The sequence below is a fragment of the Microtus ochrogaster genome, linkage group LG9 (genome assembly GCF_000317375.1).
Source record: "Microtus ochrogaster isolate Prairie Vole_2 linkage group LG9, MicOch1.0, whole genome shotgun sequence".
Lineage (NCBI taxonomy): Eukaryota > Metazoa > Chordata > Mammalia > Rodentia > Cricetidae > Microtus > Microtus ochrogaster.
Genome location: NC_022034.1, coordinates 5029427 through 5051109, shown reverse-complemented (window position 1 = coordinate 5051109; position 21683 = coordinate 5029427). Strand labels below are relative to the sequence as shown.

General features: G+C 48.5%; 1 protein-coding gene across 1 annotated transcript in view; it reads left to right on the top strand.

Moving 5' to 3' along the window:
- LOC101987253 (centromere protein J-like) overlaps positions 1 to 20561 on the top strand; it is a 21707-nt gene extending 1146 nt beyond the window's left edge. Inside the window, exons 3-11 of the mRNA XM_005363354.3 lie at positions 3541 to 3753; positions 6771 to 6932; positions 7853 to 7952; positions 9371 to 9474; positions 10215 to 10313; positions 13109 to 13249; positions 13935 to 14019; positions 18558 to 18675; positions 19877 to 20561. Coding sequence (XP_005363411.1) covers positions 3541 to 3753; positions 6771 to 6932; positions 7853 to 7952; positions 9371 to 9474; positions 10215 to 10313; positions 13109 to 13249; positions 13935 to 14019; positions 18558 to 18675; positions 19877 to 20066 — 1212 coding nt within the window. The 3' untranslated portion in view covers positions 20067 to 20561. The remainder of the gene's footprint in view (positions 1 to 3540; positions 3754 to 6770; positions 6933 to 7852; positions 7953 to 9370; positions 9475 to 10214; positions 10314 to 13108; positions 13250 to 13934; positions 14020 to 18557; positions 18676 to 19876) is intronic.
- Positions 20562 to 21683: the final 1122 nt, after the last annotated feature.

The following is a 21683-nucleotide window of genomic DNA, read 5'->3' as shown; positions in this document are numbered from 1 at the left end:
CACACACACACATGCACACACACACATGCCCGCACACACACACTGCTTCCACATTATCCATCACACACGTGCACACTCACACACACATGCACACACATGTGCACACTCACACACACATACACACACGCGCACACACACACGCACACACTGCTTCCACATTATCCATCACACACACATGCACACACAATGCACATACTGCCTCCACATTATCCATCACACACGTGCACACTCACACACACATGCACACACACATGCACACACACGCGCGCACACACTGCCTCCACATTATCCATCACACACACATGCACACACACGTGCACACTCACACACATGCACACATGTGCACACACACGTGCACACACACGCGCGCACACACTGCCTCCACATTATCCATCACACACACATGCACACACTGCCTCCACATTATCCATCACACACACATGCACACACACGTGCACACTCACACACACATGCACACACGTGCACACACACGTGCACACACACGCGCACACACACTGCCTCCACATTATCCATCACACACACACATGCACATACTGTTTCCACATTATCCATCACACACACACGCACACGCACGCGTGCGCACCCCTTCCACATTACCCATCCCCTTGTTCCATGTGAGGCTATAACCTCTCTTAGGATCTGACCCCGTTTATTCTCAGGACAAGGCTGCAGTGCTCACTGGGTCAACTGAAGAGGTCCATGGAAAACCTAGAGTGTGAAGTTTAGAGCTCTCTGGCTTCCAGTAGCTGTTATGAGCTGGGAACACAAAATCGCAGCATATCTGAGGGCTCCCTGTGGACACTGAGGGTCTAGAGACACTGCCATCACAACAGTGTTTCTTTAGCACTAGGTCCTCGCCTAAACATATCTTATTTTGTCAGTATTGGGTGGGGTATCATTAGGGGTGGCCTGATAATATTGCAGAGTCTGCACTCTGGCTGCAGCATAAAACCTGTGGCCTTTTGACTGAATGTGTGAGGATCCCCTTGCAGTAAGGGACTCAGAGACTGTAGGGGAAGTCACTGAGTAGCCAACAGTAGCCCAAGCATGCAGAGGTGGGGGCCTGGAGGCATGGCTTTCACAGAGCACATGAGAAGGGAAGGGCGTGTTCTTTTCTCTGAGGCAGGAGAGGACTCTTGGATGTTTCAGTCTCTTCAGAGAGGATTCATGTCCTAGCTCTCTTCCCAGAGGGGATGCGAGGATGGAGCGAAGGGCTTACATCCACAAGCAGAAGAGACTGCCGTGTGTAGCGCTGTCCCTGGGGCTCCTCGGGAACAGCATCCCACTACTGGGTGTCCCACACTGTGTTAGATTTCTAATGTGTGTGGAGGGACAGGACGTGAGCCCCTGGCCATAGAGGTCACTCAGCACTGTTGAAGAAAGACAGGGGGATATGAGCATCGCTTTTATAAAGTAGCCCACAGAGAACATCACAAGGTCACGGGGCTGTGTTTCGTAATGAGTAAATGTTAAGAAAATGGTGTTCTTATGATGGGGAAGGCAAAACGGGGGTCTTCTTGAGTTCTCAGGCATCCCTGAGTCTTGTTTTTGTTTTAAATGGTTTGACCCCTAGTCATGGTCACGCTGTTCATCCTTCTTCACTGGCCGGTGGCTTGTTGGTATTAAGATTTTCTAAGGTCTGGGAAACTGTAGTTGGAGTTAAAGTCTGAGCTTCAGACATCCTCCAAAGATGACATCCGTGTGTAACATTGACGTTCACACGGCACCACTATTGGCAGGTGGTAGAGGTAAAGGCAGATGAAGTTAGGTCATTAGGAGTATGCCTTTGAAAGAGCTAGTGAAGTCCCAGGCTTTTCCACAACTCTCTCTCTCTCTCTCTCTCTCTCTCTCTCTCTCTCTCTCTCCCTCCCTCCCTCCCTCCCTCCCTCCCTCCCTCCTGGCTGTCCTAAGGTGAACAGTTCTGTCTCAGCACAAGCCCAAAGTGATGGAGCCCAGCAGCTGTGAACTGAAAGCTTTGAACCCAGAAGCTTAAACCAAACTTTCTCCCTTCTAAGTTGGCTCCCTCTGTTATTTTCTGAGTGGACAGGAAGCTGACTAGTGCAGCTGATCCCCTGCCAAGAGTTCCTTCCAGCACACACGTCCTGGATCTGGACGCTTAACACTACCCCTCACTGGACATCCAAGGCCCCCAGTTCCAAGTGTCCCTTGGGGGCCCTGTCTCCTCCAGGAAGATCAGAACAGTAGGATGCATTTGTGACACTTTGTGTGCTGGAGGAATATCACAGCAATCTCTCATCGAAATGTGCAATTAACAAATATTAATAAAAAACAAAACGTGTCCCTGGGTTTGTTTGGCAGAGATACACTTCGGGTCCCTGGGTGCCCTTACTGTCGTTGCTCTCTGCCCAAATCCTCCAAATTTGGTGTTAGTGGCAAAGTTCCCAGAAAGGAAGAATATCAAAACTGAAATGCAATCCCTCCCCCATTGTCTCCAGAACTAGGAGAACAAGATGATCAGGAAGGTGTTCTCTAATGCCTGCCATTCTATTCTCTCTAAGATTCAGTCCAGCCGATATGCGGTCTTTCTCTTAGTGATAATCTCTAGGGAAGGAAAGAGAAGTCTGTTCCTCACTATTGAGGAGGAAAACAACAGGCTTCTGGACATAGCTGCCACACACACACACACATACACACTCACACATGTGCACACACACCCGTGCACACATATGTGCGCACACACGCACACATACACATATACATGCACACACATCCATGCGCACACCCACACCCATGCACATCCACGTACACACACCACACACAAACACACACGCACGCACACCCACCCACATGCACACACACTCACGCATGTGCACACACCCACGCACACCCACATGCACATGCGCATGCACACCGCCACCCCCCCCAATGACAACGTTTCCCACAGAGGTGGTAGAGCTTGGCAGGGACACCTTCAACACCGAGCAGGAGGTCCTGTCAAAGTGACAGGACAAAGGACAAACCTAACCTCAGAGGTCTGAGGCAGCAACTGATGGGAAAGCAATTGCTGTGGAGAGGAGGTGTCCCTAGACCAGGCCTTGTCCGTCCCAGCGGCATGCTCGGGGGTGGAGCTCACTGTCCTGTGATGTGGGCAGGTGCCTCTGCTTCCCTCGCTTCTCTCTGAGGTCACCCCTGCAAGGGTTAATGAAGTTAGCCCCAGAGGCTGGGTCTCAGTCGTTTTCCGACTCACGGTGGCAGCCCCTTCTCAACTAGCCAGAGGAGAAGGCTGAGCAAGAAAAGTGAATTTCTTTCACAAAAATGCTCTAGCGGTGGCTGTACCTCACCAGCCCTTAGATCTGGTTAGTGTGTGTGGAGTAAGTCCTAGCGGACACGCTTGACAATACTAAAGCTGTGGACACCTGATTTTTCTCTTTGGAGAACAACATCTCAGAAGTCCACAATCCCTTGTGGGCACGGACTCTGTTTTTTTTTTTGGGGGGGGGGTTGTCAGTACTCCCTCAGGGTTCCTGAGAAGTGCCTGTCATTCTTTCCCCACCTCAGGGACTGCAGAAGCAGATCTGTGACCTTGCAGCAGAGGTCTCAAGACAGGCGTCTTGGTGGTGTGTGGCTCACAGAGACCTCCAAAGCCAGATCGATGCTCTGATGAAGGAGAACCAGGAGCTCCGTGAGGAACTGAAGGCCCTAAAGCAGCAGAGTGTTGGGGCCACAAAATCTGTAGCCTTGCCGCCCGCAGCAAGAGCAACTGATACTCTGGTACAGCAGACTTTCTGCATTGCAGAGATAATGGCACAAGGAGGCATGTCCCCTCCCTTGCAGGCATGCTGTCTCCCCTGGGCACTATGAGGTCTTAGTGTCTGTCTCTCAGTCATAGATCACACAGAAGTGACAGTCCCAGGAGCCCTGGGAGCAGAGCATGTCGCCACTCTGTCTCCAGGAATTCCCAGGCTCTGGTGGAACAGCTGGACACCTGACTAGGCCACCTCAGGATTCTAGGGTCCTACTTTACCTTAAGTGTTGGACTAGATTCTGTCATTAACCCAACCGAGGCACAGGTGGAGATAGGAAAGAGGTATAACCCTGTGATTAGTGACTGAGAGTAGGCTGCTGTCACTGGAGGAAGCTGAGTGGGGCCCTATGGGAGATTCTATGTGGCCTTTGCTACCGTGTTGCCTCCGTTAAACTTTGCTCATGTGGGTATGTGGGTAAGATGTGCTCACGAGTCTGCAGGGTATTCCTCTGTCTCTGTCAGAGGTCAGTTTCAAAAGCTCACTGACTGCACAATTCTGCTCCTCATGTGACTGTAGATAAGAACAGCCTCTAAACCACACACACCCACCTTTGAATGGCAACAAAAAAATCAAGGTGGTAAATGCCACATTTTAAAATTTGCCCAGGGTTATCTGTATTCAAACACCATTCTAGAGATGGTGTCAAAAGGTCTGCCTTGTGTACATGTGTATATGGTGTGCACAGTGTAAGTTAGCCCTGGAGAAATGGTGCCAGAGGTTCACACTGACCCTTCTTCCTCAAAGGAGAGTGTGCAACATAAAATATCAAGCCCACATTTATAGACAGCCTCCAGAGGAGGACCTGTATCTCAGGTCTTTGGCCAGTTACATGAGTATTGTGTAACTAAAGGCCTTCTGAAAAGTCACGTGGGATCCTACTGCTGTCGAAATTTCCAAAACATGTATGTATGTATGTATGTATGTATGTATGTATGTATGTATGTATATGAAGGGAATTTAAATGGAGTCAGCATATAACAGGAAAGACGATGCCCCAACTAGACATATTATCCCACCAAATAAATCCTCTAGTGATGGGAATGGACTACATCTTGTTGAGTCACTGGCCAAAGGGGTCCCTTGGAGCTCCCCAATCATAGCAGGCCATGCCTAACACTATTGGTTGCTCCCCACAAACTGAAGACACACGTCTTCACTGACTTGGAGAACCTAAGCTGGTATCCCACTAGAACACTCCTACTGCTAGTGTTCACGGTGCTGTAAGGTAACTCGGCAGGCCACCGGAGGAGAAAGGTAACCATCAGTGTCACCCACTACAGGCACGCTACCAAAAACAGAGACCTGCCTGCAGGATACACAGGCGCAACCATGGCACCCATGTTACGGGAGTAACCAGCCACTTCCTTATGGCATTTAAGGCCCATTCCATGAGGGGGAACCCATACCTGACACTGCTAAAGTGGTCCAGAAACAGAGACTGGACAGGTCATGGGCCTAGGAAAAAACACAAATGTTCTTATTCTGCTAACAGAAGATATCCTGACAGCACATTGCTAGATCCATCAGAAACATTTCTCCTTGCTGTAGATGGGCATTAACATAGAGAAGCACAGATGTACAATACACACAAAGACTTTGGGGCACTTGGTTTTAGATGGGCCGTCTTCATCAAAACCCTCCCCTCACAGGCTCAGGGATCTATGTGGAAGAGGGGGTGGGAAGATTGTAAAACTAGAGGTGATCGGTGACTCCACAGAAACAGCACCATCCAGACAGAACAGGGCTGATGCACTGTGAACTCAGGGAGATTGTGCCAGCACACCGTAATGCACAGGTTCAAACCATGCGAAATCCCGGCACTCAGAGCTCAGAGCGGGAGGGGACTCAAGGTCCCACCTTTGACCAAAAAGCTGTTTACAAATGGTAGCTGCCAGGAAACGGGAGAGCCACTGAGCGCATCAACCACACTCCAAGGCAGGCCCACACCCAGGAGTAGCTGGCCAACACAACACAGATTCTGTGGTTATTGGGTTTTGTTGTTGTTGTTTGGTTCGTTGTTTTTGTATGCCTGTATTTTGTTTCTTTTTGTCTGACTCGTTTTTTTTTTCTAGTTTGGTTTTATTTCATTTCTCTGTTTGCTTTGGGGGATTGAGAGAGAGAACATGAAGTTGGCTAGGTAGGGAGGTGGGGAGGATCTGGGAGCAGTTGAGAGAGAGGGAAAATACTGTATAAAAAACTTTAATATTGTTGAAGTGTTCCGCATTTCCTACTTCCCCACATGCTCAGCTGAAGTTGCCGAATGCAAGAGCATGAGGGTTGGAGTTGTTTATCTTTTGGGTCCTGTGATGGTTTGGAACTGGTTTCTGCAAGAAGTAGGTGGCAGGTCACAGGTCACACCCAACAACAGTCTAATCTCACCAACATGTAGGACATCCAGTCCAAGCCTCCTAGCTCAAGCCATTATGAAGACATTCAATATTAGTGAGCAGATTAAAATGTGGTTTTCCCTCCCTGTGCCCTTTAAGCCTAGGCATTGCTGCCCCTCGGGTGTCCTCACAGGCCTCTGGTGGCTCTGCACTCATTGCCTGTCTGCATGAGACTCCCACGTGCAGCGGTTTGGGGTGAGTGTGGGGCCACAGCAGAAGAGACTACGTGTAATCAATTATCTGTGTGCTTGAAGGCAAGTGATGAGTGGCAAGCTAAACCATACAACAGAACCACTGGTATTTAAAATAACACAAAGGCTAGAAACTCATTTTTCTTAAAATCTGTTAAATTTGGTTTCATGTTCTTTATTAAGCACGGTATCAAACCCTTTCTAGACTTCAGAGTGCAATGGTTCTGGACTGAGGCTGTGGGGGAAGGTGTGCAGACAGCAGCTTCCCTTCTGCTTCCCCAGGGAACTGAAAACACGGGGCTGTCACGGTCCAGGCTGTGGGGGTAGCCAACGTGGTACGTTAATTGGTACTCTTGAATGGGATTATCTGATGTTGATGAAAACGCCCCCACGTTTGTTTCTAGCCTGTGTACGTAAGAATAGAGGGGATCGATTCAGAGAAAACAACATCATGGGACGACAGAGACGATGTCCCTTCTGGAAGTCTTCAAAACGGAAGCACAATGGCCACTGGAGGAACAGACTCCTTAGATGAAAGACTATCTTTTATGTCTTTTGATGAAAAGGTGACCTTGGGAACTTGTACCGCTTGTGTATGGTCTCTCTCTCCCTCCCTCCTTCCCTCGCTCTCCTTTCTCTCCCCCGCCCCCTGTGTCCGTTGTCTTCCTCTATCTGTTTCCACATCATTTCTCTAAGTTATTTTTACATGCTGGTGCACACGCGCCTTCTGCATGCCCATAAAGGCCAGAAGAGGTTGTGCTAGATCCCCTTGAGCTAGAGTTACAGGCAATCGTGAACCATCCAACATGAGAGCTGGGAGCCAGACAGGGGTCCCTCTGAAATGCTAGCAAAGCTCTTAATTAACCATCGGGCTGTCCCCTGGCCCTCTACTGCATTTTGAGACATGCTCCCTAACTGAGCCTGGTTGACGACACTGGTTGACTGGGCTCTGACTAGTAAACCCCAGGGACCTCTGGTCTCTGCTTTCTGGATGCTGGGGGTTCTAGGCATGCTGCCCACCTGGCCTTTTGTGGGTTCTAGAGATCTGAACGTCAACCCTCACACTTGAGCAGAATGCATTTTGCCAACCCCCCTCTCCTCACCTCCCCACCCCAGGAATACATCCTGCTTATCCCAGCTACATGAAGTCCAACAAGAGTACTCTGTCTGTCACTCAAAACGGGCTCGGGGATTTGTAAATTGTAACTGTTCCTATAGATCAGAAAAGTGAGTGTCTTCACACACGCCTTCAGTATTAAAACAAGAAGCCAAACAGAACTGAAGTTATCTTTAAAAACAGAACGATTATATGGGTGGGAATTCCCTATATTGGGTCAGTTGCCTGAGTTCAGGGAACGGAGCCAGTACTCTTGGCAGAGTCTAAGATGTGATGTGATTAAGGTGTCTGAAAGCTGACACAGCTGTGCACAGCATCCGGTTACTGGTCTGGTGGCATCACTGGTTTTCTGACTCTCTCTACATCCAGGTTATGCACCTGTCTTCCAAGTTTGTGCAAAGGCGCCTTGGCAGGATTTCACCAGAACCACTATCGGACACCACAGCTCTGGACACAGAGTCAGTGGCTGGTGAGAGGAATGAAGTGGCAGGGGACCAGGGAGAGATGTGGCATGGGGGTGAGGTCCCAAGGGCTCCCTGGGACCAGGGAGGGATGTGACACGTGGGCCTGGCCACTCTCTGATTCCTCCTCAAGCTCCTTCATCTGTCTCTGTCACCTCTCTCAACACTGCAGCAGAGCCCAGGCTGGCTGTTCAGGGCCATCCTTAGCCCTTCCCTTTCTGCTCAAACTGTCTATCCAGGCTCTCCTGTCCCTGTGGGTGCCAGCTGCGGGTTCCCACAGTGGCAGGGAGAATGCCCCACTGCGGCCTGCCGACAGTGGTGACCACCACACTCTGCGCCCCTGAGCGCGCCCGTGGGTGTGCTCAAACTCTGCTGTGGAGTCTGCACAGAGCCTTGGCTACCAGGCTCAGCGGCACCCCTAGTGGGAAGAGAGAGCCCTCATCCTCCTGTAGCCTGATTCTTACCTACCCTCTTTGGTGGGCCACGTGAGCCCCCTTTGGCATATTGAGCCCTGAACCCTTGTGCATGCGTGAGCCCAGCGCTGTCTCTCCCTGAGCCTGTGTGATGTTTTTGGACCCCTGTGAATCAGTTATTTTTCTATCGCTATCGTAAAGCACCACAACCACATCAACTTCCAGCAGGAAGAATCTACTGGGTTTATGGTTCCAAAGGGCCAGCTCCTAAGGGTAGGCACCATAGACAAAAAGCAGAGCAAACTGGAAGTGGAGCCAAGTACTATACTTCTATCGAGGTCATAGCAACCAAACCTTCTTCAGCAGCACGCCAGATGGAGAGCAGTGTCCAAATGCCCAAGCCTTCCACACTCCGTGTGTCGGTTATGTCCGCTTGGCACAACCTAGAATCGCCTTGGAAGAGAACCTGGTTGAGGAATTGTTTATATCAGGTTGGCCTGTGTCTGATAAGCACTGTGCAAGGGGTCCTGAATGAGATGAGAAAGCCGGCTGAGAGCAAGCAAGCATCTATGCATTCTTCTCTCTGCTCTCTGCTGTGGGTGTGTGGCTGTCAGTTCCCTGGCGACGGTGACCTTTCTATCTGCTCCCCACTGCCCTGGATACACAGTACTCCCTCCCCCGCTGCCTCTGTTTCCTTCCACGTGTCCAGTGGGCAGTTGTCCCTGGGTTTCTCTTCCTGTGTCCGTCCCTTCCTGGGGCAAAAGCAGCTGCAGAACAGACACCACCCTCTGCTAGCTTAGTCTTCTGAACCACAACTCTAGTGACGACAGAGTCAGCAGACAAGGGCTGACTGTCTCCACTCAACATTTCATGATTTCACTCAGTCAGTCAATGGCATGTGCACAGCGACCCCAGGAACAACGAGAACATGTTGGAAGCGTACTCATACGAGGAGTACAACCTTTTCACTCTATGTGTGCGGTCTTTTGAAAAGCTCTTCTCTGCTCTTTCAGATATGTGGTCCTCCAACCCAGAGAGTTCTGAAGGTGAGCTTCTCACGCAGGCTCAAGCAAGCCGGCTCCTCCCTAGTTTTTCCCAGAATGCACTGTGGCTGCAGGTAGGTAGGATTTCACCTGGTGGGGAAGCTGGGGTATTAAGATCTGGAGGTGGTGACAGTGACAGTGGAGTGACTGCCACTCCGTCCCTTTTTCATGAGTGTGGCAGGTTATTATGGCTGCAAACGACCCTAGTCTCTGACACTCTCTACCTTTCAAAAGAGAGAAACAGGGCATCCCTTTGTCAATGGAGGGCAGCATTAGGCCAGTGGCCAAAGGCAGGTCAAGCTTCTGTGACCTTAAAGATCCAGAAGCCAAAATTTTTATTCTGTTTTGTTTTCTTTATTTTCAATTCTCAGTGGAAATGAACAGAGTAAAAGGCCAAGATCTATAGCCAGGGTCACCTCATAGCTGCACAGTGTCTGAGAGGAATGGCAACAGAATTAAGCCATTTTCTCCACAGGAGGAAATGTGGGCTGAAAAGTACTTTGAAACCATGTGAAGGTGGGCAATGGGGGGTGGGGTTCCCTAAAAGCAGTCAGTATCATTATCAGTAATGTGAGATGGGTTTAGTTACCTCGTAAACTCCTGCTACCGATGCATCTCGAGGCCTGAGTGATGTGCAGTCAGAATCAGAATTTGGTGACTGCCATCTTGCTCACCCTGGTACAGATCAAGCATGGTCCATAAGATGAGAGAAATCGCTTTACAAACATAAACTTGGTCCCAAGAGCCAGTGTTGATGACCCCCTGTAGTCCTCACAGGGGGCCACAGGAGACAATGCTTTTAATCTCTCCACAGAATCTCATGGCAAGATCAGGACCATCTAAAGAAGTACCAGGCTCCATGAACACCAAGAAGGATAAGGAGACACAGGAAAAGCGACACCCGAATGGCAAGGTAGGTGTCCGCGGAACACAGCTCTTCCCAGCCACGCTCCCTGTGCAGGCTGTCCCGGAACTACAGGCTGGTGGCCACACCTCTCCAGAGCATCACTGAGCAGTTTGCTTCCAGTGACAAATACCTGCTGCTCTCACCGCAGTGACACCCACTGCTACCTCAAGAAGCATTTTGTCCCAGAGATCTACTGCCAGGGGACTGGGGTTGACTTGGGGACCATGGGAAGGGGGAGCTGCTGTGGCCCAAGCGAGCAGCTGAAGTGATAATGGCCCAGTTCACCTTCAGCCTCTCTTGCTGGAGTGAGTCTCCTCTGGGCTGAGCAGAGGAAGAAGGAAAGCTTCCTGACGTCACAGTTTTTCACTAAAATCTCCTCCTCTTCCTCTTCCTCCTCCTCCTCCTTCCCAGTCCCCTTCTCCTTCTCCCTCTTCTCCTCTTAGACAGGTCTCAGCCTTTATGGACCCACTAGGTAGAACAATGACCTTGGGTTTCTGGTCCTCTTGCCTCCTCCTCCCAAGTGCTGGGATAAGAGGCATGTGACACCGCATCCTGTCAGGTTATGCTGGGAATGGGACCCAGGGCTTCAAGCAAGCTGGACAAGCAGTGACCAACTGATCTGCATCCCTAGACCCCTTCTTTAGCTGTTTTGCACAGTTATCGGGCAAAGAAACACAGCTGAGCACAGCCCACACGATGAAACCCGTAGGGAGCAAGGCAGTGCTGGTTAGTGTCCAGCGAATTACACACCAATCAGGCCCTTGGTCTCCGGGAGCCACAAGGATGGATGTGAGAAGTAGGTGTCTGTGGCATCCTATTCTGCTGTGCATTGACATCACTGCCCGGCTCCCTGGGTACCACCTCCCTTACAGTCCCCATCACCTTACTGCCTCTTCTGATCCTTCATCTTGGATCAGTCTATGTGTGTCTTATATGGAATATGCTGCATTGTTCGATTATTTTTATATTGTAAACTGTATCTATTTTTAATTAAAACTTCATTGTAAAAGAATCGCAGTAAGAAAAGTCACACACTAAAATTAACCAGACCCAAAGTCTATACCTCTCAATGCTCTTCTGTAGTTAGAACAGCCATTCGGAATCGGTGAGGAGTCAGATTAAATTTTACACCTTCACTATCAAATACATTTTACACACTTATCTACCACTAAAAATGAAAAATCCATGGCAAAGTCTAAACTAGAATATAATAAGCCTTACATTCTCTTTGATGGCTCAGATCCTATTTTTGAGGAGGTAGCTGCTTTTTTTTTGTTTTTCAAGACGGTTTTCTGTGAAACAGTTCCGACTGCCCCTGGAACTTTCTCTGTATGCCAGGCTGGACTTGAACTCACAGAGATCCACCTGCCTCTGCCTCCTGAGTACTGGCATTAAAGGAGTACGCCACCACCACCAGCTTGTACCCTGTTCTTATAATGTACTTTAAAAATGACATGATCACACATGACCGAGTGATGACATGCTCTCAGAACAGCGTTTGGTGATGTCACCATTGTGTGAACATTGTAGCGATTCGCCCAAACCTAGATATCCTCAGTTACTCCACATGACCCTGTGGTGCAAGCAAGAGACATGGTAAATGTGCGGAGCAAGGCAGCATGGGCAGCAGTCACACTACCCTGCAGGACGTGTCCCGCTCAGTGAGGAAGGTACTGAAATAAAGACAACATGTCTGGGAGAGCAAACGCACGAGCCACTGTCTGTTGTCTGTTGTCAGTTTCTGGTGCAGACTGGATAGCCGTCTGTGACGTATCACACACAGGCACATTGGCCCAGCATCACCACAAACCTCAGAGATGCTCAGTGCCACACTGCATGAGGTGACAGGAAATGGTCAGCTCCACTACTGCCTTATACAATGACCATCGTCCGTGCTGGTTATTGGCTGGAGCACTGTTCCTGGACTGGTTTGTGCAACTGTGGTTGATTTTATGATCTCCCCCTGTAGAGCCTTAGAACAGTGCGCTTTGTTATTGAGAGAGGCCGCTGGCCTCGTTGGAGCTTTTCTGGCTGGCTGAGAACAAGAACTCGTCTTCTGGTTCTGACCTGCACACAGCTTACGCATTCAGCTGCTGTGTTTGTGAGCAAGGACAGAGGAGTGTAGACTTAGCTCAAGCCTCTGCTGTATTGGCTGTCAGCTGGGTTTGGTTGGCTAGCTCTCTGATTTGTTCAGAAGTGTTGGTTTTTAACTCTGATGACTCAGCTCCTACAGTTCCAGCTATGTTAAGAATAGTTACAATGCGTGGCATAATTAATAAATTCTACAAAGAGCTTTTAAAGTACACATATATTAACTCCCCAAATTGAGGTTATTTCTGCAAGTGTCTTTGTTTACACTAATCTTTACAGGGTAATGTCTTCTACTCAAACCCTAGCAGTGTGCACTTGAAGCTGCCTGTTTGCTAATTATTCACTGAAGCCATGAGTGTAGTGTATGAGTGCAAAGGAGAAGACAGGAAGGACAAAAATGCATACAAGTTAATTTCTACATAGTAATTGTGCCATTTTATCTGGCCCAGGTTGCGGGTTCATCAGTCCTATGACCGTAGATCTTACAGACCCATGGCAAACACACAGCCTCAGCACAAGGAAGGCAGACGCGGAGGAACAGACCATAACGCTTACTATTGACAAACAAATGCAGGATGGTGTGTGTGGGTTAGTAATCACCATGCCAGACAAGCTGTGCGCAGTGATTTTGAATACAAGGAGAAACAGTGGAGCCGCGGCAACCGTGCTTGTCACAGGTCTTCACCCCGAGTCTTTGTGTTTCCATCAAGGTCGAGCAAGTACTCAGCGACGGGCGGACAATCATCACCTTCCCCAACGGAACCAGGAAGGAGATCAGTGCCGACAAGAAGACGACCCTCATCAAGTTCTTTAATGGTGACATGAAGAAGGTCAAGCCCGACCAGAGAGTGGTGCGTGCAGTGAGCATTCTTGTCCTGTCTTAGAGTCAGAGCCACAGTTAGGAGCAACGGTCCCCAGATGCACATCTTTCTCTCCTGGTGTCAGGAGGTGAGGGGAGGAGAAAGATCAGAACCTTCTTGTTAATGAGAACTTTGTCCTTGGTGTTTGAGGCAAGCGAGATTCTTTATGGTCTCAGCCGGCAGATTTGCAGGTCAGTGGTGTCCCACCAGCTCCCCTTCCTCTGCTGTGAATTATCAGGTGCTCTTCCACTGGCCTGAGCTAACCTACTGGGCTCAAGCTGAAGATCAGAAAAGCAAAGCAGCCTAGCCACTAGAGAGCTCTTACAGCTATGGAATATTCAGGCTGAAAAGAGAGCGAGTTCCTGTCTCCTCCAAAGTCCTTTATTCTTCTCTAGTGCTGAGAGTAAAGGTATGCACCACCTCTACCCGGCCTCTGTGGCTGACTAGTGTGGCTGTTTTGTGTTCTGGTCTTCAGGCAATCTTTATTTATTAAAATATACATAAAATGTCACTCCTCCCCACCGCCTGTGTTTCTGAACTGTGGAAGTTCCCACAGAACCCATCTGCTGAGCCTGCACCATGAGCCACCTATGGGAAGCAATCAATCAGATTCAGCTGATTCAAACGCAACAGCATTAGGGGCCGCCTCCCAATGTGCATGCCCTGGTCTTCACAGATTTACTACTATGCGGATGCACAGACGACACACACAACCTACCCGGATGGTGTTGAAGTGGTGCAGTTTCCGAACAAGTGGACTGGTGAGTGACGTCACCCTGGACCTGCTGGCTCAGGGCCTTGTGTGTCTGTGCCGGAGGAGATGGTGGGGTATGTGAGCATCCTGGGAAAAAGCAGCAGACATACAGCCTTTAGATTCACTAAAAAAAAAAAAACAGGCTGCCCAGCTAGATTTTAATGTTTTTTATTAGAAATTATTCCATGGAGTACATAGGGCAAAATTATACCCAGAGTCATTTTTTGTTATTTCAATATAATTTTTAATTTTTGTCTTTTCCTTTATTTTTTTAAAAAAGAAAACAAACTTTTTTCATTATACATACCAATCCCAGTTCCTACTCCCTCCCCTCCTCCCATTCCCTCTCACCCCACCCCCACCTAATCCTTAGAGAGGGTAAGTAAGGCTCATTGCTCTGTGAAAGGCCCAAGGCCCTCCCTACTATATCCAGGCTGAGCAAGGCATCCATCCAAAGAGAATAGGTTCCCAAAAAACAGTACATGCAGTAGGGACAAATCCTGGTGCCACTGCCAGTGAGCCATCAGTCTGCCCCAGCCATGCAACTGTCACCCACATTCAGAGGGACTAGTTTGGACCTATGCTTGTTCCTTCCCGGTCCAGCTGGAGTTGGGGAGCTTCCATTAGCTCAGGTAGACTGTTTCAGTGGGTGTTCCCATCATCGTCTTTACCTCTTTGCTCATATTCTCACCCCACTGCTCCCCTTTTCAACTGGACTTTGGGAGCTCAGCCCAGTGCTCCAATGTGGTTCTCTGCCTCTGCTTCCATCAGTTTCTGGATGAAGGTTCTATGGTGAAATTTAAGATATTCATCAGTGTGACTACGGGGCAAGGCCAGTTCAGGCACTGTCTCCTCTATTGCTTAGGGTCTTAGGTCATCCTTGTGGATTCCTGGGAAATTCTCTAGAGCCAGGTTTCTTCCTAATGGCTCCCTCAATCAAGATATCTCTTTCCTTGCTCTCATCTCTGTCCTTTCTCCTTCTCGACAATCCCATTCCTTCAAGTTCTCCTCACCCCTCCCTGATGAAGGCAGAAGACATACACCTCCCCTTCTTGCCTCCTCTTCCCCTTCTACCTTCCCTTCTCCCCCAACCCCCATGCTCCCAATTTTGTCAGGCAATCTTGTCTGTTTCAACTTTCCAGGAGGATCTATATATGTTTTTCTTAGGGTTCACCTTATTACTTAGCTTCTCTAGTATCCTGAACTATAGGCTCAATATCTTTTGTTTATAGCTAGTATTTACTTATGAATAAGTACATATCATATTCATCTTTTGGGGTCTGGGTTACTTCACTCAGGATAGTATTTTTTAATTCCATCCATTTGCATGCAAAATTCAAGATGTCATTGTTTTTTGCCACTGTGTAGTACTGTAATGTATAAATGTGTCATATTTTCTTTATCCATTCTTTGGTTGAAGGGCATCTAGGTTGTTTCCAAGTTCTGGTTATTACAAATAATGCTGCTATGAACATAGTTGAACAAATGTCCTTGTAGTATGATTGAGCATCTTTTGGATATATTCCCAAGAGTGGTATTGCTGGATTCTGAGATAGGTTGATTCCCAATTTTCTGAGAAACTGCCATACTGATTTCCAAAGTGGTTGTACAAGTTTGCATTCCCACCAGCAATGGATGAGTATTTCCCTTACCCCACATCCTCTCCAGTATAAGCTATCATTATAGTGTTTCTGACCTTAGCCATTCTGACAGGTGTAAGATGGTATCTTAGACTTGTTTTTGATTTGCATTTCCCTAATGGCTAAGGATGTTGAACATTTCCTTAAGTATCTTTTGGTCATTTGAGATTCTTCTATTGAGATTTCTCTGTTTAGTTCTGTACCCCATTTTTAATTGGGTTATTTAGAATTTTGATGTCTAATTTCTTGAGTTATATATTTTGAAGATCAGTACTTTGTCTGATGTGGGGTTGGTGAAGATCTTTACCCATTCAGTAGGCTGCTTTTTTGTCTTATTGACAGTGTCTTATGCTTTACAGAAGCTTCTCAGTTTCAGGAGGTCCCATTCATTTATTGTTGCTCTCAGTGTTTGTGCTACTTTTTTTAACACACAATATTTTTTATTTTTTCCCATTTCCAGTAAGCTTTTTAAAAAAAAATTATTGATTTTTATTGAACTATATATTTTCTCTTCTCCCTCTCCCTTCCTCTCCCCTCCCCTTCTACCCTCTCCCATGGTCCCCATGCTCCCAATTTACTCAGGAGATCTTGTCTTTTACTACTTCCCATGAAACATCCATTTTTGTCTCAGGGTCCTCATTGTTATCTAGGTTCTCTGGGATTGTGAATAGTAGGCTGCTTTTCTTTGCTTTATGTCTAAAAGTCACTTATGAGTGAGTACATATGATGTTTGTCTTTCTGGGTCTGAGTTACATCACTCAATATGACATTTTCTAAATCCATCCATTTGTCTGCAAATCTCAAGATGTCATTATTTTTTTTTTCTGTGTAGTATTCTATTGTGTAAATATACCACATTTTCCTTATCAATTCTTCTGTCCATTTAGGTTGTTTCCAGGTTCTTGCTATGACAAACAATGTTGCTATGAACATAGTTGAGCACATGCCCTTGTGGTACAATTTGGGTATATACCCAAAAGTGGTATTTCTGGGTCTTGAGGAAGGTTGTTTCCCAACTTTCTGAGAAATTGCCATACTGATATCCAAAGGGGCTATACCAGCTTGCACTTCCACCAGCAATGCAGAAGTGTTCCCTTTACCCCACATCCTCTCCAGCATAAGCTGTCATCTTATGCAAAACATTATTTTGGGTGAGTTAACCCAGACACAGAAAGACAATTATCACACGTACTCACTCATAGGTGGTTTTTAAACATAAAGCAAAGAAAACCAGCCAACAAATCACAATCCCAGAGAACTTAAACAGCAACGAGGACCCTAAGAGAGACTTACATAGATCTAATCTACATGGGAAGTAGAAAAAGACAAGGTCTCCTGAGTAAATTGGAAGCATGGGGACTTGGGGGGAGGCTGAAGGGGGAGGGGAAAGCCAGGGAGGGGAGCAGAGAAAAATGTAGAGCTCAATAAAAATCAATTTAAAAAAAAAGAAAAAAAAGCTGTCTAAAACTAAGCCAAGCTAAGGTCAGGCATTTATAAATAAGAAAAAGAAGAAAGAAAATTGCACTTGCTCATTCATAAATGCTCTATAAGGTGGTTGATGATATTAGCCAGGTCTAATGAAAAGAATAAAAGGGTTTGATAGACATATCTGTCCTTTGAACCCTGGCTGCTCTGTGTGGAATGTCTCTAATGTATCAAGTAACTGTATAGCAGGGGTTCTGAGTTCGGTCACTGTCTATATCCACGGCTCCTGTCTCCAGAACCCCCTCCTGTGACAATTCTAAACAAGGTGAAAGAAACATCACAACCCCCTCTTGCCACTTTTCAGGGGCATCCCTGTGTCTGTGCTCTGCGCAGTCCAGCAAATGCTTTGCTTCTGCATCAGACAGTCAGGGGATTTTGAGATTCTCAAGCTAGTGAGTCCCTACTTCTCCAGGGCATTGCACCAACATTCCAGTTAGCTTTTCAGAGTTCTGGGCTAACAGGCACTTACTGCACGGAGTTCATCCTTGGCTGTCAGATTCTGCACCACAGTCTTTCCCTAAGTATACTTAATGTCTCCTTTTTGTCTGCCAACAACCGCCAACCATTGGCCAAAACGTGCACAAAGCACGGGGTCATGAGAAGAACATGTGGAAGCCAATCCGTGGCATTCCACTTGTAAGCTTTCTATTTCCCACAGACGCACACGGAAAAGCATAGCTTGGCAGGGTGTCGTGCATGGTTGCCTGCCTCGGCTCACGTGTAAGCCCAGGTGCAGCAATGCTTCAGCGTGCTCCACAGTGAGGACTGTCTCCACACAAGGCTGATGTCACCACACAGCTGATGTCACCACGACTGTTGATGATCTAGCTTGCCTTTGCAAGTTCATGTGGGACAGCAGCAGCATTTTCAAGAGTGTCTTGGTTACTTTCCCACTGCTGTGACCAGGGAGAATTAGTTTTGGCTCACGGTTCAGAGACAAATATAGTGCAGTGTGCGGGGAAAGATGCGGTGGCAGACTGTGAGGTGGCATTAGAGGTCGCGTGAGAGGCTGAGGGAGCAATGGCCTCCAGCGCCTCCCTTCCCCTGTTTAGTTCTGTCTGGGACTGCAATACAAAATATTGCCTGCCACTGGTGATGGATTTTACCGAAAGTCCACAGCCAAGAAGAGCAGCAGACTTTGAAACTTGAATTGGATTTCTAACAAAGGTGCATCACTTTTTCAGCATAACCAAGCCAAAATATCTACCAACCGTTATGCACTAGAAACTGTCAACATTATGTCCAAACCTCACTTACCTAAAACTGAATCAAGAGGGCGCTGGGTGTTATGTCTGCCAGTCCTAATTACACTCCTCTGATTTGATCGTCCTCATTCATATTTCAGTATAGGTCATTTAGATACAACACAGGTTCCAAATGCATCCGGTATAACACGTACTTTAAACCATGTATTCTGCAGAAAAATTCTACCCGGATGGCTCCAAGGAAACGGTGTTTCCTGACGGGACCGTGAAGCAGCTTAAGGATGGCTGTGAGGAAACTGTGTTCCCTGACGGGACGTGTGTGACGGTGAAAAGGTCAGCACCCCAACCCTGGGCTTTGTGTTCTATAACATATCCACAGCCATTTACACGTGTGCAGAAATCCAGGCATTCATTTAAGCGTAACAGCAGGGGCTGGAGAGATGGCTCCGCGGTTAAGAGCCCTGCTGCTCTTGGGAAGGACACAGAGTCAGTTCCTAGCACCCACGTGACAGCCTGCAGCCCTCTGTAACTCCTGTCCCAGGGGACCTGATGGCCTCCCCTGACTTCCAAGGGCACCAGGTGTGTGCATGTAGTTTGCAGATATACATGCAGGCAAACACTCATACATATATAAATAAACATTTATAAAAACCAACAATGACACCAGAAAATAATGTCACTGGGCCTGCAAGGTTCTTTGTGCCTTCAGTTCAAATCTGTTTCTAGAGAATATGAGCATAGACATAGAATTTTGGGGGCAGTCTCTTGCCCCCAAATGGTGCTCAGTGATTGACCGCAGTTTACATCATCAACTAATGTCATGGTCACCCAGGTTGACATCACAATAATTTCTCAGGATGTCCCACTGCTCTGAGGTGACACATGTCGATATTATGGTGACTGAAGCCGGCCCACCATTGAGTGCCATCTTCAGCCTCCACCTCTCAAAGCTACACTGTGTAGAGGTGTGGCTCGATTGCAGGGTGTATAAGCAGACTCTCAACTGCACAACTGTGTACTAAGTCACTGTCTCCGTGCTGGTGTGTGCAGACAATGAGGCCCTTCAGTCACATCTGTCTACTAGCCTGGGAAAGAGATCAAGAAGTCACCTTAGCTGTTCCCAGTATGCCCCGACTCTGGTGTGACCTTGGCGTGTTTCCTCTAGGACCTCAACCTCATCAGCTCTCCCTGCCCCCGTCTGGAGTGTCCTTGGCTCTCCTGGTCAGCACAGTGCCCACACCCAGGGCTCTTTCTGCTGTGTTTCTGCTATGGACTGAGCAGTTCTAATGCACCCACTCACTCCATCTCAGATTGCAAGTTCAGGTCTCTGGGTCCGTGCTCCCCACTCAGCCCCTGCATCTCCACCTTCCTGAGAATGCCTTCCCTACTCGTTCCTTGGGAAGCTTCATCTTCCTCCCTCAGAAGAGACTGGGGGATCTGGGTGGCGCTGTGGTATCACTCATTCCTTGTTCCTCCACGCGCACACTGTTGGCCTCTGTGCGGCACCACCTATCAGAGTGTTTCTGTTCTACAGGAATGGAGACAAGGTCATCATGTTCAGCAATGGACAGAAGGAAATCCACACAGCCAGGTTCAAGCGGAGGGAATTCCCAGACGGCACCACCAAGACTGTGTACTGCAATGGCTGCCAGGAGACCAAGTATGCCTCCGGGAGGGTCAGGGTCAAAGATGAGATGGGAGCTGTCATTCTGGACTGGAAGTAGCGTATCCACAGACTCAGTGTCAGGCACTAGGTCCCAGTGACTCGCCGGGAGGTTCCCCTGGCGAGTCTGAAGATCGCACACACATCAGGAGTAGAGGGGCATCCAAAAATCGTGAAGAGAAAGACCATCCAGCCACCATCTGGGGAAGGATGCCAAAGCAGCAGTGGCCAGGAAAGAGGCTCCCCAAACCATGGCTCCAGCCTCTGGTCCAGATGCAGCATCTCTGTCAGAGGCTGGGCCCGGAGCAGAAGATGAAAGGGACACAAGCTGGAGCACGGTCAGCCATGAACACAGCCAATGCCTGCCTGCTGTCTACTTCTGTCCCTTTTTAGACTCCTCAAGAGTGGGATCCAGGGGGGTGTATCTTCACTGGTGCTTAGTGTATTAATAGGCATGATTTAACCACCTTGAAGTGCCTAGACAGAGCCTCATGTGGCATTCTATCCCATAAATTTGAATTATGATCTGTCAATCAGCAAGGACATGAATAAAAGCACAAGTAAAAACACAGAAACACACCTGAACCCTGTCTCCTCCTCGTTCCTGTGAGTCTGCCTGCTGTCCCCTCCTTCTGTGGGAGCATTCTGCTGTGCCCTAGGCAAGGGAGGCTTCTCCCTAGCTTGTGGGCGGCAGCCAAGTCTCAGTAGACAATTCCAGTTCTTTGACCACCGCTTTCAGCCCCTGCACGGATCTGCGGTGGAGGCTGCAGATCCACTGCAGGGGGCTTCTTTCTGATGAGGAGCTCTGAGCGTGTGGGTTTCTCTGTGTCCTCCACACACCTGCGAGGTGCGTGGATGGAGAAAGCACTGGATGCACGCCAGCAGACTGCCCAGTGGATGTCTTCAGGAGGCAGCGTGGATGGAGAAAGCACTGGATGCACGCCAGCAGACTGCCCAGTGGATGTCTTCAGGAGGCAGCGTGGATGGAGAAAGCACTGGATGCACGCCAGCAGACTGTGCCCAGTGGGTGTCTTCAGGAGGCAGCGGAGAGGAAGGGCTGGCAGCAGCACCTCTATTTCCCCGCCTTGCCCCCACTGACCTGTAAGGAAGTCCAAAGGGCAGGTGTGCCTGCCTTCTTGGTGTCAGAGGATCTGCAAAGTAGAGAAAAGATCCCTTTCTGGGCTCACTCTGGTTTGTACAGCCACCCCACTGTTGTGCCAGGCTTTGGCATGGACAATAAGATGCCACTGTTCCCTTAACTGCCCTGTGCACAAGAGTCTTCTAAGTCTTGGGCAGGGTCTTTACAGTTAGGGTCTGACTCATCGCAGTGAGTGTTAAATCCTCATTGCCTGTGTAAATGTGCTCCGTGATGTCTTATACTGTTGACCTCGGCACCGCCAGTGAGCGGCTGATGATGCCTTTCAATTCTTCTGAAAATTGATAGTGGATGCAAGAAACACGACCCACAGAAGCCTGACTTCCGTAGCCCTGTCCAGACGGTGTCTTCTGCTGTCACAAAGCCAGCTTTGTAGCCGCGCGTGCCTGCAGTGAGAGCCCATGTTGTGAGCCAGGCTGTCGGGGTTTTCACACCCAGCTTGGGTCAAGTCTAAGCAAAGCGAGAGGCTTGGGCTGCAGAGTTCTGGACATGTGGGCTGAAGTTTCAGGTTATCTGAATCAC